This window comes from Ctenopharyngodon idella, chromosome 3, assembly GCF_019924925.1.
Source record: "Ctenopharyngodon idella isolate HZGC_01 chromosome 3, HZGC01, whole genome shotgun sequence".
In the NCBI taxonomy this organism is placed as follows: domain Eukaryota; kingdom Metazoa; phylum Chordata; class Actinopteri; order Cypriniformes; family Xenocyprididae; genus Ctenopharyngodon; species Ctenopharyngodon idella.
This window is the reverse complement of record NC_067222.1, coordinates 44,625,050-44,644,619: the sequence shown is the minus strand read 5'-3', so window position 1 is coordinate 44,644,619 and position 19,570 is coordinate 44,625,050. Positions and strand designations below refer to the sequence as shown.

Sequence of the window (19,570 nt, the reverse complement as noted above, 5' to 3'; positions counted from 1 at the left end):
GAACACGGTTTGCTACAAAGACATGAAATCTCTTTGCATCATTATTAATGAACCCAAGGACAACCTTTGAGTCTGTCCAGAAGTACTCATCTAGGTCGTCTATTTCCAGCTCTTTTCTGAGCAAGTCACTTGTTTGTACAGCAACTACTGCCGCTGATAACTCCAGCCTTGGTATGGTTGTAATCTTAGTAGGAGCAACTCTGGCTTTGCCCATAACCAATGAGCAATGAACATCTCCTGATGAGTCAATGGCTCTGAGATATGTGCATTCTCCATATCCTGATGCACAAGCATCAGAGAAATGATGAAGCTCATAACGCTGAACTTCCTTAAAGGTCGACGGGAGATAACATTGCGGAATCTTCAGATCAGCCAAGTGTCGCAGATCTGAAAGCCAAGCTTCCCACTTTGGTCGCAAATCATCTTTAAGTGGTTCATCCCAACCAGCTTTATCTTGACACATCTGCTGTAGTATTTGCTTACCAACAAGAATGAAGGGTGCTGCAAAGCCGAGTGGGTCATATTTAGAAGCTACAGTGGACAGGACACCTCTTCTAGTGAGTGGTTGTTCCTTAACGAATACTCTGAACTGGAAGCTGTCAGATCTGATGCACCATTTCACACCTAGTGCCCTTTCCATGTGAAGCTCACCCAAAGCTAAGTCATGATCTACAGCACTGTGAGCACATTCTTCATGAGGAATCGATGCTTTCACTTCTTGACTGTTTGATACAAATTTATGCAAATGAAGCTTTCCTGTGCTACAAAGTTCTCTTGCTTCTTTAATCAGCTTGATAGCTTCATCTACAGTTGAGACACTTGTCAATCCATCATCGACATAGAAATTTCTTTCTATGAATCGAATGCAGGTTTCACTGAAGCAACCACGACCTTGAGCGGCGATATGCTTGAGGCCGTAGTTGGCACACCCGGGTGATGAGGCTGCACCGAAGATGTGTACTTTCATCCTATAGACCTGTGGCTGGGATTCTAGATCTCTTTTCTCCCACCAGAGGAACCGTAAGTAGTCTTGATCTTCTTCCTTCACATGGAATTGGTGAAACATGCGCTCTGTCACACATGATTGCCACCGGACCCTTGAGGAAACGACAGAAAACACCTACAAGGGTGTTTGTTAACTCTGGACCAATTAGCAAATGGTCATTAAGGGATGTACCTTGGAACTTTGCTGAGCAATCAAAGACTACACGGATCTTCCCAGGTTTTTGAGGATGATAAACCCCATGATGGGGAATGTACTAAGCAGGGTTCTTGTCAGTTTCTTCAGCTGGGACCTTCTCAGCATCTCCTCGAGTAATTGTCTCATTCATAAAGTCTACATAGTCTCTATAGTATTTCTCATCTCTTTTAAGCCTTTTTTCTAAGCATTTGAGGCGATGAATAGCGCATCCCTTATTATTGGGCAAGTTTGGTCTGTCTTCTTTGAAAGGCAAAGGCATTTCATAATGACCATCTTCTTTGTGTCTGATGCCCGTTTCCATTTTTGACAGAAATCTTCTTGAGAAATTCGACTGTCCTCTGCTGCCTTTTCATTGAAGTCAGACTCAAGAGCTTTGATGACATTTGGTGGAGTGATGATTTCCTTGATCTGTGTTCTACAGATGTACTGAACTTCACTTGTAAGATTGAGAGAAGACGGCAGACTTGGCATCACTTGTTTCACTATGAAGCGATGACTCACTCCAATGACATCCCCGTAGTCTACAGAAAAATTTCCACAGCCAACAATGCTCCAGCCTAGATCCGTTCTTTGAGCAAAAGGCTGATTTTCTTTACCAGACACAATTTCTCTAGGAAAGAGAGCTTGAGGGCAGTTGTAGCCAATCAGAAGGCCAATATCACAAACTTGTTGAGGAGAAATCTTCTCAGCTATATGCATTAGATGAGGCCACGCTCTTGCAGTTTTGGGTGTAGGAATGTTCTGTTTGCAGGGATGAACTCTCTTGAATAGGTACTGGCAGAGAGATCTTCTTATCTGAATAAAATCCTCTCACCACTAGACCAGCTAACTTCTGGCATGGAACAATTGTACTCTTGGATACCATCGTTGAGAGCTGCATCTGCACAGATTCCTTCATCATGTCAAGAACTTGAGCTATCTCTTCCAGGATGAAGGTAGTATCACTCTGGGTGTCAAGAAGTGCGTATACCAGAACTTCATGATTTGGTTTACTGGTAGTTGAGACCCATACTGGTACAATTGTAGAGGTATGAGTATTATTCTCATCCTGTATTACTCGGTTGGATGTTGCTTCACTTGTGGTCTCTTTATTCTGCATCTCTTTATTCTTTATTCTGATTGTAGAGTCCTTTTTGCTTCTTTGGTACGATCCTCATGTAGACATGATGGGAGTTTCTTCTGACACTTCTCACATACACTTCTATCTTCACAGTTCTTTGAGCGATGACCAGGTTTTAAACATCCAAAACATAACTTGTTCATTTGAACAAACTTGATTCGCTCTGCAACACACTTCTCTATAAACTTGCAACATTTGTGAACACCATGTCCTGGTCTCTCACAGAAGGCACATTTTGCAGCAACTGCTTTCTCACTGGACTGCACTGTTAACACTTTTGCTCTAGTGTCTTGATTTCTTGATACCTTTCCTTTTCCAACCTCATTAGACTTCAGTGCATGAAGTGATGTAACTGGGTTGCAAGCAATTTTAGCTTCTTGTGTTAGAAACTTTACAAACTGACTGAAGGTAGGAAATGTCTTAGTTTCTTCTTCAATTTCTATGACCTGACGATTCCACATAGAGGCCAACCAATCAGGAAGCTTGGAAAGGATTTTCTGGTTCTCGTTACAATCATTAAGGACATCAGGTCCTTTAATCTGAGACATAGCTGCTTCACAGCCTCTGAGGAAGTCAGTAAATTCTCTCAGCTCAACACTGTCCTTGGAACCAATCTTTGGCCATGAATTAAGCTGGTCTCTGAAGGCTTTAGCAATAACAAATGGGTTTCCATACCTTTCTTCTAGTACGACCCATGCTGCATGATATGCCGACTCCGTGCCTAGCAGGAAGTAACTTTCAATGGCCTTCTCAGCTGGTCCTTCCACATACTTGCGTAAGTAGTAAAGCTTCTCATTCACTGGTATGTTTTTTCTGTCGATCAGAGTTTGAAACGAGATTTTCCAATCACTAAATCTAAGAGGGTCTCCATAGAATGTTGCAGGTTCAGGTATAGGAAGACGACTTGAGCTAATAGATTCTGCTAACACCCTAACAAGGTCTGCAGTGCTGTCTTCTTGATGTGATTTTGTCACACTTTCCTGTGGAGGTATGCTCTGTAACATGGAGCTGCTTAACTTTGGTACATGCTTCTTTTTTGCAGATGTGCAGTCACGAAGGAGCTCTCTTGTTTCTTCCTATGAGTCTTCGTTCTGCTCGTAAACCTGCATTCGTGCCTTCGCAGCATTTAACCTTTTTAGTGTCTCCAAGCGCTCAAGCTCTCTGCGCTTGTCTTCCAATGCCTTCCGTCTAGCAGCATTTTCAGCTTCAATCTTAACACGTAGCCGAGCTTCTTCTTCTTCTCTTTCTAGTCGTCGCTTCAATGCTTCAGCTTCTTGTTCTGCTATTCTCTTTTTATCTTCAGCCTCAAGTCTTTGAAGTTCTTCAAGTTCATGCTCTTGTTGCTGTAATATTTCTAAAGTTGCTTCAGTTGCAGCAATTTCTGCAGCAGCCTCTTGTTTCTTAGCAGAAGACAAACTTGAACCTCTGGAGCTCACACTTGAATTGTTCACAGACTGAGAAGAAGACCTGGAACGTCCATGACTTGATTTGGAGGCTATGGATGAGAACACTGAACCAGTATCAATGCAGCATGCTTCTGGTCTAAGAGGATCTTGACTCTCAACTCCCTCACCTAAACGACTCCATGCAGACTCAACTATCATTTTTGTGACTGCAACACAAGTGTCTACTCTGCAACGAGTATCACTGTCTGGACTCACATTTTGTCGCAACTCATCATAAGCAACATCTACATCCTTTGAAGCACCACTGATTGCATCTATGAGGCTTTGTAGCATGTCATTGGATAGACGCCCCATTAGTCTTTGTCTAGCATCTCTAGCAAGAGTCTTCCATTTCTCATAAGAGCTTTGAAAGCGATTTTTAAGTTTAATAAGCTTCTCATCATGTAATTCTTTACCTTTCTCGGTAAACTTGTGTGCTCTTTGACTTCTTTGTGGTTCTTGTTCTGTTGTATCATCAACAGCTACTGATGCTTGTGTGTCTACACATTCTTGGGATTCTAGCTGCTCTTTGCCATTCTTAGCAGACTGACCACCTTCTGCCATTTTCTGTATCTCTTAGCTACAATGACTACTCTAATTGACAAATTACACATGTAACGTGAATCATACTGAACATGGGTATTTTCAACAGATGCATCTCTCTTAGATTGTTAACTCTAGTTAAAGTGGTATTTTAACAGTTCAATCAACCTGTATATTAAACTTGTAACAGAAATTCAGCAACACTTAGATCAGGTTATTTGTAGGCTTTGCACTTTGCTATTCTTCTCAATTATTGTCTTACTTGCAGCTTGATACCTGCACCAAAAATTACTTAAACTTAAAAAGGTAAGTACATAACACCAGCACTTCTTTAAACACTGTACTGCACACTTAAAGAGTCTCTTTTCAGCAAATGGCAAAAATATGTCCACTTTAAGCACCTTAACTTGAACGTGGTTGTGCTTATCTTCTTGTTGGACTTAACTTGACAGTGCCTTTAAACTCTGTGCATGTACATGTCTCTAGCTTCTTAGTTACCGGAGTATGCAGTAGTTGTAGAATCCAGAATGATGGAACTTGGAGTTAACTTGATGCTTTGTAGACTGCTGGTTGGAAACGTTCCGTCTTCTACCCGTGAAGAGCAGATGAATTCTCACTGTAGCTCCCCCCAGTAATTTCACGAGCACAAGGATTCTCTGATGACTGGCGATTTATTGACTGCTTCCAACTCAGGATGCCGTGAGAACTAAATACACAAAATAAAGTTAAAATAAAGAATATAAAGGACATACATAGTAAAATAAATAAACATTGTCTTTGTAAACCTTTTAAACAGAGTTAAATTCACTTCAACAGCATAACTGTAGTCTTTGCACAGATATTGCTCTTTTCCACATAGCAACACAATCCACATCAATCACATACAATATAAACGCAAAACTTACTTCATTGGCTGCTTATTACCAAAGGAGAACTTAATCTTGCATCTGATGTCCTTTTTAACTCCAGATGAGTAGAATATAAACATTTAGAAATGCGGTGCAGACATCTTTCTTCCTGATTCACTCTGTGCTTTCATAATAAAAGTCTCCATTCAAACAGCTCTTTACTAAGCAGTTTCAAATGAAAAGATCTTTAACAAAACATTTATAAAATAATTAAATAAGCATGAAATATAAACTGACTTCTCTGTCAGTTACAACTGTGGAAAACTACTTTTAAACCAGAAATGACAGAATATTTACGTACATATTTACATCTGGTGTATTCTCATGGGATTAACATTACCCGAGGTAATTCTTCCAGACCTTTTTACAGAAAGTAAAAGTTGCCATAATCTTTAATGACATTGTCCATAATGATTACTGAGATGACACATTCGGACAGGACTAAAATCACTGAGAAGCTCTGGCAATAATTACTTTACCCCAACTCTCCATGTAAAATTAATCCCATCCGAACAGGGCTTAAGTGTGCATTACACGATTTTAAGGCAAAGTATCACCTGACATGAAGCAAAGTGCATTAAAATTGTATAATACACACCTAGCCATGTATTATCCCGCTTATACCATGGTCCCGGTGATTGCCAGTCATACACAGTCATTATCTTTTGTCTCCATACATTCACAAATACTAGATTGATGGCCAGTCATTCAGGCAGCAGACAGCATTCAGTTTGCATGTTGTTACCTTTACTCCGGACACAAATTATTATAGTAATTTGTGTATCTGTATCATATATCGTAAAACAGAGACAGTATATTGACTCAAAGCCCTTAGATCTTTCAAAAGTTGTATAATTTGTTTATTATTATACATATATATTTAGACAGAAGTCTCTATAATATGTGTAAACAAAGGTAAACACAGTGACACCAGCCTAAGGGCGGGTATTAATGCGCACCAAGAGGTTAAATAGATTCAAATTCACATGTAAGTACATTTTAGTGTGTTCTTAATCATGTTATTGTTATTTTTAGTCTTTTTCACTGAAATACTGAATGACCAATAATGTCTCCAAAAATGTCTCAAGCACCATCAGCCAACAATTCTCCAAATTCTGTTAAAAAATGCTAATTTTAATTCATATATGATTGCAACAACATTTGGTTTTAAGTGATTGTTTAAAAAAAAAAATTGCTTGGTTGACAATTTAAAATGGTCTAGTATTGTGAAGAGAGGCTGATGAGTTTTAAAATATGTCTCCATGTAAATGAATGTTGTAAATCAAAGTAGACATCATGTCTTTTGCTTATGTCTGTTTTGAGTTGAGTGTATACAGGTTAGTTGTCTATGAACTTCAGGGGCCTGTTTCAGAAAGGAGGTTAAGTGAAAACTCTGAGTTTGTTAACCCTGAAATGAGGGAAACTCTGGGTTTTCGATTTTAGAATGGGAGGTATGTCAAACCTGAGAAAGCAGGGTAAGTCAAGCCCGTTTCTAAAAGGGAGGTAACTTATACTCAGAGTCATTCATTCATTCATTCACGCTGCAAAAATAATTTTCTTACTGAGTATTTTTGTCTTAATTGAAGTACAAATATCTAAAAATTCTAAAAATCAAGATGCATTTTCTATATAAGAAAATTATATACGATAAAATAAGCCATTGTGGTAATAAAAATAATCTTAATGCAAATGGAAAGCAAGATTATTCAGAGTGTCTATTACTAAGTGCAAATTTACACTAACTCCGCCCACCAGTGTCACACAAGGTTAAAAACGACGTGTGTGATTCAACGGCTTCAGTGGTGTAGGCAGTAGCGTGTAAAGGTTCAGTCACACTGCACTTTCCGTTCCATTGACTTCAATTCAAACGCATGTGGATGTGTCAGACCGGAAACGCAAGCTTGAGCGAAAAGTTTTGCATTTCGCTACATTCCAAAGTTCAAGTTTGGTGAACCCTGATCTGTGAACTCACATCACGTGAAGATGTGCGACCAGTAGAAGATCGGTTCATCACGTCATGACCTCTTGACTAAATTAAAAGAATGATATTTTTGCAGTAAAGTCGAGTAGGTTTTAAATTTTTACATTTTTAATGTATTACTGTTATATGTTGAATTCATGTTTATATCATATCACGACCGTTGCAGCATCCAATGAAATTTCGTACATTCAAAGTCTAGTGTGACCGCGGCTTAAGGCGGGTAAGAGCTAACGTGACGGGATTGACCCAGGTTCGATTCCGCCTTTTGCCGAGCTCGCTCTTCTCCCTTTCCCATTACATATCACATCAGAAAGGCATTTATTTTCAATAAAAATGAAAATGTTCTAAAAGTGGAAGTAAAGTGCCTAACGAGTGTTTAATAATGATAAAAGTATTTATAATTTTCATTACACAGTTATAATCAATTTATAATAATCATTTACACAGTTATTGCATCCTGTTAATGTACAATACTGAGGGGAAAATAGTATGTATCTGTCAGTATAAAGTATAAATAGCATCTAATTACTATTTACACTTATTGCAAAGAACTGCTACTTTTACATGATAAATAGAATATATTATATTTTCAATAAGTGTAAATAGCATCTATTGCTAAGAAAGTATGCTAATTCCACTTAGTGTAAATAGCCGCTGCCGTATTTTTCTTACCCCATTGGCAAATAATCTGCAAAATAAGAAAAATGCACTTAAATTATTATTATTATTATTATTATTATTATTTGGGCTTTTTTTGCCCATGGGATAACTTACTATGAAAATTAATATTAGTTTATTAGCCGTTCTGCTAGTTTTCACCTCTGATATTATAACATTGATAAGAATTAAACTTGTATTGACTCGAAAGTATGCAGAAGTCTTTTGTTGGGTGCTGTTGCCATGGTGAATCGTAAAATCGGAGCTCCGTTGATCATGGCTTTTCATAGTCATGGTGCACGCGCTTAACTCAGAGTTGATTGAACTAACTCAATTCAGCTGTTCTGAAACCAAAAACTCAGAGTTTCCCATCTCAGGGTAAGTCAACTCAGAGTTCAAGTTTTAACTCAGAGTTGGTTGAACCTCCTGATTGAAATGGGCTCCAGGACTACAAGTGTGCTTAACACCCAAAAAACAATATACACTAGACCAGAGGTACCCAATCCGGTTCCTGGTGATCTACCTACCTGCAGAGTTCAGATCCAACCCTGATTTTACACACCTGTCTGTAAATATAAAGTGTTCCTGAAGGTCTTAATTAGCTGGTTCAGCTGTATCTGTATCAGGGTTGGAGCTGAACTTCAGGAAGGTAGATCTCCATTGCACTAGACATAGATACATTTATACCTGTATGCATGTACACATGTACATGGGTGAGGTAAATTCACAGTATGCCCACCACCTAAGTCACTACTACACCACTGTAAACAATGTAAAAATAAAAGAAATAAAACTGTGTTCAACTAACATAGATTATCACATTATTACCATTATCATTGATAAATGATAATAGAATTTTTGTACAGTGCAGTAGTATTATTGCAATAGTATTATATTTCTTTATTGAATTGTTTACATTACAAAATAATAAATTAATAATAATAATAATAATTGTTGTTGTATAGTCAATTTGAATGGTGGAAAAACAGATTTTCCTTCTTTTTTGCCTTTAGCTGATCACATGCCTGCATCATAATGGTGAGAGCATGAAATCTAAAATTTTATGGCCCACTAACAATTTACATTTAAATGCCTTAGTCAAAACATAAAATGTAGTGATTTGTTTCTGAAACTTTTTGCAGTGTTGTATTTACAGTCCTGTACAAGGGGTGCTGCAGGACCCTCAGCATCCCATATCCCTTGTCTCTGCTGCTGTATCACAAATCCTTGGGAGAAAATTGTAAGAATGAAGCACACTAACATGAACACTTGTTGTTATAGATTATCTGGCTGTATGGTGTCAGAGGAAGGTTGTGCTGCTCTGGCATCAGCTCTGAGTTCAAACCCTTCACACCTGAGAGAGCTGGACCTGAGCTACAATCATCCAGGAGAATCAGGAAAGAAGCTGCTCTCTGATACACTCAAACATCTGGACAAACTCAAGTATGTTGAACATTAACAATTATCATGTCTCTGTGTGTTGTCAAGAGAAGTTTTTTTTTTGGTTCTCACAAAAAAGATTGCTCAAAAAGCCCAGCTTATATTTATAACAATTGAATTCACCATTGTGGTGAACAGTGTTGTTGGGCTCTTGACCCTTGACTTTTCAACGTCACTTTGTCTTTTGCTGATTGTGTGTTTTTAAAGCACATTTGTCAAGAAAAGCCAAGAGAAAATGCAGTCAAGTGATGTTGGTTATGTGCTGACAGTGACACAATCAACATCGAGTGGCCAGATTCACTGATCTGATCCACAATCTAGTTTATATGAAAAATTTAGTTTAAATTTATGATCAGTTGTTATGAAGGATTCTAAAAACACATTGTGCACAAAACATTTTGAACTACTCTAACGTTCAGAGACACACAGACATCAAGTATCAGCATATGAATCTCAACGATGGTGACATTAAAAGTTTCATGTTGCAATGCATGCTGGCTACCAGCACAGGACAAAACTCACCCATGACTCCCAGCATGCATTGCAGCATGAATAAATTGTTGTGATTCATATGCTGATTCTTGATGTCTGTGTGTGTTTGGCTGACACCTTGTGTCAAATCTTTTTTTGTGAACAGTGTGTTTGAAAGTTCTTCATAATTGACTGGCGGAATCACAATTGTGGTAATGTGAAGTTAACTGTCAATAACAAATTAGACACTGGATGAGATCAGTGAATCAGGCTACTACATGATGATTAAATCATCGTCATCAATAATCAACCCACATCACAATCACATTTTTATTTCTTAGCTTTCTTGTTTTTGCTATAGCAAACATGTCTTATAAACACGTTACAGCAGCAAAAAAAAAAACATCTAATACTAAGAAATCATAGGTTTGCAGCCCAACTAAAGCAAATACTGTTCACCATAATGGTCACCAAACATTTTACAAGTAACCAATTTTAATAAGACTTGAGTCTTAGGCCCGGTTTCACAGATAAGGCTTAGCCTAAGCCAGCATTAGGCCTTAGTTCAATTAGAATATTTAAGTATCTTTTACAAACGTACACTTGAAAAAAACATTACAGGTGTCAAGTCTCAGTTAAGCTCAAGTGCACAAAAAGGCCATGAGTAAACCAATATCCTTCAAAAATGTCTTGTCAATATAGTGGATAAATAAACTAATGTTAAGTAAAATGAAATGGTCAAAGTCTAATTTCACTGGATGTGCTGGTTTCAGCCTCATCAGTCATGACCTCATCTCCTAAATCAAACACCTGTGATTCAGCAACTACCTGCTAATGCACTTGCATTCATGCAAAGTAGCCTTGCTGACAAGTTTGGGTGAGTAAAGGCAAAACGCACAAGATATAGTACATTCAGTGCCCTTTAGATGGCGATATCGCTTTTTTTATAGCAGAAACAAACTGCTGCAGAAAAAGTTAGGTGCCGTGCAAAATGTAGTGTGTAACTGCATTACAGGTCTACAGGTCTCACACGCACAGAACTGACCACAAGCGCAAGTTATGTTCTGCATGCGCGCGTAATTCTAAAACACGCGCGAAATCTTACTCAAACGAGTCATTTTGACAGGGGGCGGTGTCCAATGCTATTGGCTGCTGGCCTTCTCTGAAACTCTTATTTCGATTGGCTGCTTGTATTACATTAACAATGACCTCCTGTTGTGATTGGCTGTTGTTAGCCCTCTTCGAACAAAGACCGTAAAAACGGGTTGTGTTGGGAATGGGATTGGCAGTGAAGTTTTCTTTCTAAATCCATACGTAGCTGCTGTGTTGGGAATCGGATGGCAGGCAGTAAAGTTTTCTTAGTAAAGTTCATATGTGTGAGTAGCGGTAAGATTTGGAGCAGCCCTACGGAAGACCTCAGACCATGCATTATTAAAATGCTGTATTACGTTAAGGGATGCGTTTTCTTTTTAATTTCATATGTCTTCATAGTTGTAAGATTCTTTGTGCATTGGAGCAGCAGGTTTCCATCAAGGCAAACATGCTTAGTTTCATAAATATATGATGCAAATTATAAACGGTTAGCTATTTCAAATGAAAGATGAAGGTTGATATTAATGTTGTACACTAGAGGGAGCCACAGGATAAGGAATATTTTAAGCCTAAATGTTTTTCCTATCAGTTCCCATCCATTTGAATGGAAATCATCTAGTTCATTTGTATAACTTTGGTGTACTGACAGTATAGTTTTAAAGTAGAAATATGTAAAAGGCTTATAGATTAAATGTTTATTTAACTTTTATAGACCCATAACATTTTTTTATTAAATTGCCAGACATGATTAAATATATTGCTTTCCATTTAAAATGAAGATATAATTTTATTTGCCTTTTGAAGAAAATCAAAAATTAAGATTTCTATAAAGACACTTACAGACTGTAAGTGAAGAAACATAAAAAAGAAACATACAGATAGCACATTCTCAGATAACCTGAAACCAGTTTAGAAGCACCTGCAGCACAAGAATTATTCCATTGAGGCCTTTCTGTTTTTTTTCTAACTCTCTTAAGTTATATGACAGTTTGTTCTGTGTAGTATTTCTGCATTCCAGTATTATAATTTCTACAAAAATATGACATGATTTATTTATTAGAGTGTTGGTCATGGGTCATGGTGCTTAGGCTCCGATGATTGCTGCTTGTGGCTATTTAGAAAATGCTTTATGTGCATGATCTGAACGCGATACAGCATGAAAGGCCAATATTTTATGATTAGGCCTACACATCATTTAATATTGAAGAAAATATTGAATGTTTAACGAATGCCCAATATCAAACCCATCTTTACCGTTGTTTCAAACCAACTTAAGTTAAAATTATATAGTAAGAAAACGTTTTTTATGTCTAGATCAAGAAAACAGATCATGAAAAAAAAACTTATGCCGAGATCACGTATCAGACGTATGAACTTAAAAAGAAAATTTTACTGTCTGCCATCCCATTCCCAACATAGTACCTACTTAGACTTATGAATTTAGTCTAGATAGAAAATTTTACTGCCTGCCACCTCAACACAGCCCGTTTTGATGGTCTTTGTTCGAAGAGGGCCAACAACAGCCAATCACAACAGGAGGACATCATTAACACAATACAAGCAGCCAATCGAAATAAGAGAGTCAGAGAAGGCCAGCAGCCAATAGCATTTGTTAACACAGGTTGGACACCGCCCCCTGTCAAAACTGACTCGTGTGCGTAAGATTTCAGCTCGCGTGTGTTTTAGAATTTCACGCGCGTGCAGAACAGAACTTGCGCTTGTGATCAGTTCTGTGCGTGTGAGACCTGTCAGGACTCGCGGTTTTGTTATTTCTCCTCACAACGTATTTATTGGTGTGCACAATCATATTTTTTGTGCTCATGTTTGGGATTTGCGATTTCTGCAATTTTACATTTTACGTGCAAGCTTTGTCACTGTGCGCACACTGCTGTAATTCACTGTTTATGCGCTTGTGCTGTTTTGTCCATCATTTAACGTCATAAAGTTGTATCTTTGAAAGGCTTGCACGCTTAACTGTGCGCGAGATGGAGCGTAACGCGGGAAATGAAGTATACCCGGGCCTTAACCGCTACAAATTGAAGTGGACGAGTCTGGAGCTGACAGCTCACATCGGGAAAAATATGTCACCCATGATTATGATTATAACTTCACCAAATAAAGGTTCTCCCCTTTCATCTGCTTTTAAAGGCAAATGCATCCTGTCCTGTCCTGTCCCTAAGAAGCTGATATTGTTGGTCACATGAATTGATCTGGTATAAATGAGAGTCTCAAAATGAGAGTCTGTCTTCAGTTTGTCAAGCAATTGGTCATCCTTGTACAAACATGCAATCACAACTGGGAAAGCATTAGGCACAGTCATTTCAAAACTGAGTGCTGAGCTCAATTTCCAGTTGCACATTTGCTGAATCTGATGCTTATGAGCCAGAGTTGTTGAAATAGTTGCATACTACTTAGATCTGTGGCATAAGGGGGTGATGTTTTGCTTCAAACCTCATGCACCACAACTTGGAAAGAGGTCCAAATAAATTCATGATACTCGGATGTGTCATAAAATGGTGTTTAGGAATTGGGTTCCTGTCAGGAAGGATGAAGAAATGTGTGTGGTGATCTGTTATCATTTGTTTAAGATAAGCAGCAAACACTTTTTATAAACAAAAATTATATCACAAACGTCCCTCAACAGGAGGTCAAGATGTCAATGTGGGCTGTTAGGATCAATGAAATCACCTGACAGAAAAGGCAACACTAGTAGTAAACACCACATCTGTATTGCAGTTTGCTTAATAACATTAACAATTAACAATGGGTTTATTATTTTATTTCCATAGCCACAGTCAAACCCTGCTATTCTTTCATTTAGTTGTTCCAGAGAAAACCTTTTCTCCTCATAAATGAAATGTGGCAGCATGATGTCCACGGCAACATTTTCAGTTACATGGAAATACTTTAGGCTATTTAGGCGAGAGTAACATTTGACACCGGTGTCATCATTCAGCTGTATGTGGTATACATAGTTCCCTTTCGTGGGAACTGTCGACGCTGCGTATAACGCATTGGGAACCTTCTGCGTGATTGCGTCATTGAAGCACTCATGTATCTAACCAATCGCGTAGCGAGACGTCAGAGGCGGGTGACGTCACGGACCAGGAAACTATAAAGCATACCCGGATGCAGAGATCGCTAGCTTCTGTTGTCTTCAGCAAGCACTCTACGTTATCTTGTGCGTCTTATTTGGTGTTGTTTGTCTACCATCGAAAGTAGCCTGTTTAAAATCTCTTTGTCTGAGCACAAGAGTTTTCACAAGCACCATATATATATATATATATATATATATATATATATATATATATAAAAAGACACGGGAAAAAATGGCGGAAAAACAGCAGCATTTTGTCAAGTGTGTACATCCCTGCGATAGATACCTGACACCGGGGGATACACATGAAATGTGTGTGGTTTGCCTGGGGGTTGAGCACGCACAGGCAGCTCTCGAGGGGGCTGTCTGTGTGCATTGCGATAAGCTCACCCTCAGAGTATTAAGATCACGCCGGGCACTCTTTGATAAGGAGGGTGCCTTGGCTGGTGTTCCCCGCGGATCGGGTCCCGCTGCTGCTGAGGCACAGCGCAGACTCCATTCGTGGGGTTCACAAATGGAGCTGGCAGAGGGGATGGAGACGGGCCCAGCCTTATCTCGTCCCTCACCTGCCAGGTCCAGTGTCTCTCCTCTGGTGGTGGAAGCACGCGCTGCGGTTTCTTCCCCCCGGAGAGAGACACCGGCGCTTCACCTCTCTTCCTCCGAGGAGGTTGATGCGGCGAGCGCCGAGGCTGGGGAGGAGGAACCGCCATCCTCTTCCCCAGCATATGAGGAGCTCTTGGAGGTAGTGACTAGGGCTGTCGATAAGTTAAAAATCGACTGGCCAGCAGAGAGAGCTGAGACGAAACCGAAAAGCAAGCTCGATGAACGGTTTCTCCCTGCCCGGTCACTACCCCAGCGTCGGGGTTTGCCTTTCTTCCCCGATCTCCACACCGAGGTGTCGAGATCGTGGAGAAGGCCAGTTCAATACAGAGTGTTCAGCCCCCAAACATCGATCTATAGCAATATAGTGGGGCTAAAACAGCATGGCTATGGGGCGATGCCTCGGGTTGAAGAGACGCTCGCGGGCTATCTCTCGCCCGAATCTGCATCGTCCCTAAAAACCCCGACGCTGCCCACTAAGCCCCTAAAGACAACATCGGGCTTGGTGGGCAAGGCTTATGCGGCAGCAGGCCAGGCAGCAGCGTGCTTACATACGATGTCGCTGCTGCAAGCATATCAAGCTGACCTGCTGGGGGAAATCGATGAGAGCGGGGAGGCCACGTTTGAGTGCATCCAGGAGCTCAGGAAAGCAACAGACCTTGCTCTCCGTGCCACCAAAGAGACGGCCAAGTCAGTGGGTCACTCTATGGCAGCCTTGGTGGCCACGGAGAGGCACTTGTGGCTGAACCTCTCGGACATAAGGGACAGAGACAAAACTGCCCTTATGGACACGCCGCTGTCTCCTGCGGGCCTGTTTGGCGACGCTGTAACGTCAGTCGTCGACAGGTTCCAGGAGACTAAAAAACAATCTGCGGCGTTCCAGAGGTTCCTCCCCCGCCGCTCAAAAATTCCCCCCGGGGCTGCTGAGCGGGAGCAGCCTCGGCCGTCTACGAGCTCCTCTGCGCACCACAGAGCGCAACAGAAGTTTAGTGTGGCCACTCATACCCCTCCGCAGAAAACCTAGGGGTCGGGGCGGTCCACACAGCAGAAGCCTTCTGGGGGTAAAGCGGACCTGCGGGCCATTATTATCGCCAAGAAGGCTTCGAAGCGGTCCTGACATCTGTGGGTCAGGACCCAGTGAGGGCGGCCCCCTCCGGAGGGAGCCCGGTGTTAAAATATCTGGCACCCACTTCCCTTCGGCGCCCTCAGGGGACCGTTATGCTAACCCTGCCATCCAGTGTGCGTCAGGGCGCAGCGGTCCCCGCTGACCCTCCGAGGAGGGCCAGCCGTCACTTGATTCGGCTGTCTGTTGCCGGTGCGCCGCTTCAGAGAGCCGAGCCAAGTGCTCAAAAAACACCAGAGGCCAGTCTCGAGAGACTGGTTCCCTTAGTAGATTTTATGGCAGAATGGAAACTTCTACCGAATATATCGAAATGGGTGCTGCTCATTATAGAGAAGGGTTACAGAATTCAGTTCGGGTCTCGCCCGCCCAGGTTCAATGGGGTCCTTCCCACAGTGGTGACCCCCGAGCAGTCTCTGGTGATGGAACAAGAGGTTGTGACACTTTTGCAAAAAGGAGCTATAGAAAGGGTTCCTCCTCCCAGCAAGCTGTCAGGTTTTTACAGCCGCTACTTCATCGTTCCAAAGAAGGATGGGGGACTACGTCCTATCAAAGGTTTACGTGTGCTAAATCGCTCTATACAAAAGCTAAAATTCAAGATGCTTACACTCAAACAGATTATCCCACAAATCAGGTCCGAGGACTGGTTTGTGGCGATAGACCTGAAAGATGCGTACTTTCATGTGTCCATCCATCCTTCTCACAGGAAGTTCCTCAGGTTTGCTTTCGGGGGCGAAGCCTACCAGTACAGGGTTCTTCCGTTCGGCCTGTCATTATCACCCCGCACATTCACGAAGTGCGTGGATGCAGCTCTGGCTCCATTGAGACTCCAGGGCATCCGTGTACTAAACTATATCGACGATTGGTTGATTCTAGCTCAATCAGAGCAACTGGCAGCTCAGCATCGAGATGCTGTCCTGTCCCACATGAAAAGGCTTGGGCTGAGGCTCAATGCCAAAAAGAGTGTGCTAGTTCCGGCTCAGACTGCCAATTATCTGGGTGTAGTCTGGGACTCCACCACGATGCGGGCGCATCTGTCCCCCGCTCGTGTGAGTTCCATTCTCGCAGCCGTGAAAGGGGTGAAATTAGGCCAGTCACTCACTGTAAAACAGTTTCAGAAATTGTTGGGTCTGATGGCAGCTGCGTCCAACGTGATACCTTTTGGCCTTCTGCACATGAGACCCTTACAGTGGTGGCTCAAGACCAGGGGGTTTTCTCCGAGGGGAAATCCTTTTCGCATGATCAAAGTCACGCGGCGATGCCTTCGTGCTCTGGCCATGTGGAAAAATCCCTGGTTCCTGTCCCAGGGACCTGTGCTGGGGACTTCTGGTCGTCGTGTAATGCTTACGACAGATGCTTCCCTCACGGGCTGGGGGGCGATCATGAGTGGTCGCTCAGCTCAGGGTCTATGGGAGGACCATCAGCTCTCCTGGCACATAAATCGGCTGGAGATGATGGCGGTATTTCTAGCACTGAAACACTTCCTCCCAGACCTGAGAGACCACCATGTGTTGGTCCGCACAGACAACATGTCGGTGGTCTCATACATAAACCATCAGGGGGGTCTGCGGTCTCGCCAACTATATTACTTGGCCCGTCGGATCCTCCTGTGGTCCCTAGGGAAGCTGCTCTCGCTAAAGGCAGCTTACATCCCGGGTATCAAAATGTGGGAGCAGACGCCCTGTCGAGACAGGGGCCGAGGCCCGGGGAGTGGAAGCTCCACCCGGAAGTGGTGGACCTCATATGGAGAAATTTCGGTCAAGCAGAAGTCGACCTATTTGCATCGGGAGAGTCAACCCAGTGTCCACTCTGGTACTCCCTAACACCATCAGAAAGGACCTTGAGCTTACGACTGTCTTGGATCACCCAAACCACAACTACACTATGTGTCCAAGCACTGAACAAGGCTTTTCTCCTTAAATATTAAATGTATTTAATTTAAGACAGGGTTTTATTTTTCCTGCATAGTGAATTACTAGGTGGCTGCCTCTGTCAAATCTAATGCTGTCTCCAGCTATTAACAAAACTCAGGCAGGCAGTCACATACTCCCATACCCCTTTTCCACCAACACAGTTCTGTTGCAGGCTCCTGGCCCGTGTCCATTCTCAAACTGTTCCACGCACCTCCACTGCACAAAGGGCAGTTCCAGGTCAGAAATATCGGTACCCTCCCTCTTCGACATCCTTCGCCAGTCATCACATTCACAACCACCACAGTCAACGCAAGTCAAGGTCCCTGGTCCACAGCATCAACCATCTTTGTAGGAAGATGAATACTGCATTTCTTGATTTATCTTTAAAATTGACAGTTTTCTTATGGAGTGCAATCCCTCTCCAGACGGACTGAGGTCTATCGGTCTTACAAAAAGACACTGCATATGATGTTCTCAAAATAAAATAAAAAAATAATTAAAATATTTAAGAATTTGTGCTTGTAAAGAGTTTTTTTTTTTTAATCTAGTTGAAGGTATAGTACACATGAATGTGGGTACATAATACAGATTTTACTTCTGCATCATTTTGAGCTAGAAAAGCCTTGATTTAAGGTTTGTGCTGTAATTGTAGAAGAATAACCCTTTCATTTTCATATTGTATGCTACAGGTTTTTAATATTACCTCTAAACATTGCAAAGTTGAGATGTTTATTTGTTTTATACAGTATTTTTAGTATTTATTAGTGCATGTACAGTAATTATTTAGTATTGTCATGTTAGTACAAACGCAAACTAGATTGTAATTTCATGTAAAATAGTGTATTCATCCATGTTGAAGGTAAGAGGGTGAAACAACGTCGCATTTTCAACGTTGATCCAGTTTGCAAAATCGAAAGGTAATCCAACATTAATTCAACCATAAGACGGTGAAAGCACGACGCGATATCAACGGTGAAACAACGTCGTAATTTCAACGATGAAACAACGTCACAATATTAACGTTGATCCAATTTGCAAAACTGAAAGGTAATCCAACGTTGATTCAACCATGGTACCCGACGTTGATTCACCGGTGAATCAACGTTGAAATGCCGGCTGGGTTATCATCATCACGCTATCTTAAAATTAAATGACCAAGTTTGCTCATATTAATATTTAATGCAATATCCACACAAACATCATTTACATATTGTTTTCCATATTTACAGTTTATCTCTAAAGATTTGTCACTCACTTTTCGTGTTACTTCGGTGTTTAGAGTTCGATAAGAGCGTTTATTACCGGCTTAGAAACAAGTTGTTTCTCATTATGGAGGAAAATGCAGACTCCCGTTCAGCAAGGATCTATTTACTCAACGTAAACAGCTGCATTCAGGTCGCCGTCGCCTCGCTCAAACAATATAGGTTTTCATTTGGTCTCTTTGGAAAGAAATTTATGAGGAATTGTTTTACCTTACTGTTTACTTTTTGTCTGATCTTAGCTTGAACGGCGGCGGCGCGATTCGAAGATCTCACTCCCGAGTCCGGCGCGGCCGCTCTCCCTCACAGCCATTTAGCGCTTTGCAACGTTCCCAGACGACCAATCAAATTATGCGACTTTGCTGTGCTCGTGGGAGGCGCCTACACAGACGTGTGCCAAAAGCTTGTCAAACTAGCGAACAGAGAAATAGCGCAGACACAGTGAATGTGCACAATTGTAAAATAATAATAATAATTTCAGGATGGTCAAGGGCCCCTCATGCACTCTGTCACCCTTTTCCCCCCAGTTACGACGCCCCTGTCCGCAGCAGACTTCTTCCCGACAGTCAAAGCGGCGTTACATCACGAAAGTGTGGACTCGTAGGAAGAGCGCGAGTGTTTAGGGTGCCATTTGGGACAGGGCTGTTGAATCATGTATTCAAGAGAATGTAGTTCTGCAATGTGTGAAGCTTCTGAAATTAAACTCAAAGATGTGATGAAAGT

The 19,570-nt window shown here is 41.4% G+C and overlaps 2 protein-coding genes across 29 annotated transcripts in view; one reads left to right on the top strand and one right to left on the bottom strand.

Annotated features, from left to right (window-relative positions):
- radil2a (Ras association and DIL domains 2a) overlaps nt 1-19,570 on the bottom strand; it is a 206,282-nt gene that overhangs the window by 143,208 nt on the left and 43,504 nt on the right. The window lies entirely within an intron of this gene.
- Nucleotides 1-19,570, top strand: part of LOC127509550 (NACHT, LRR and PYD domains-containing protein 12-like) — a 238,303-nt gene that overhangs the window by 216,077 nt on the left and 2,656 nt on the right. For 13 of the 21 annotated variants that reach the window (XM_051888366.1, XM_051888359.1, XM_051888364.1 and 10 more), the window contains one exon: nt 9,137-9,298. The exons of 7 other annotated variants lie outside the window; for them this stretch is intronic. In XM_051888366.1, coding sequence (XP_051744326.1) covers nt 9,137-9,298 — 162 coding nt within the window. Of the gene's footprint in view, nt 1-9,136; nt 9,299-10,539; nt 10,583-19,570 lie in introns of those variants that run through there. One more of the 21 variants, XM_051888371.1, reaches the window with a different exon arrangement.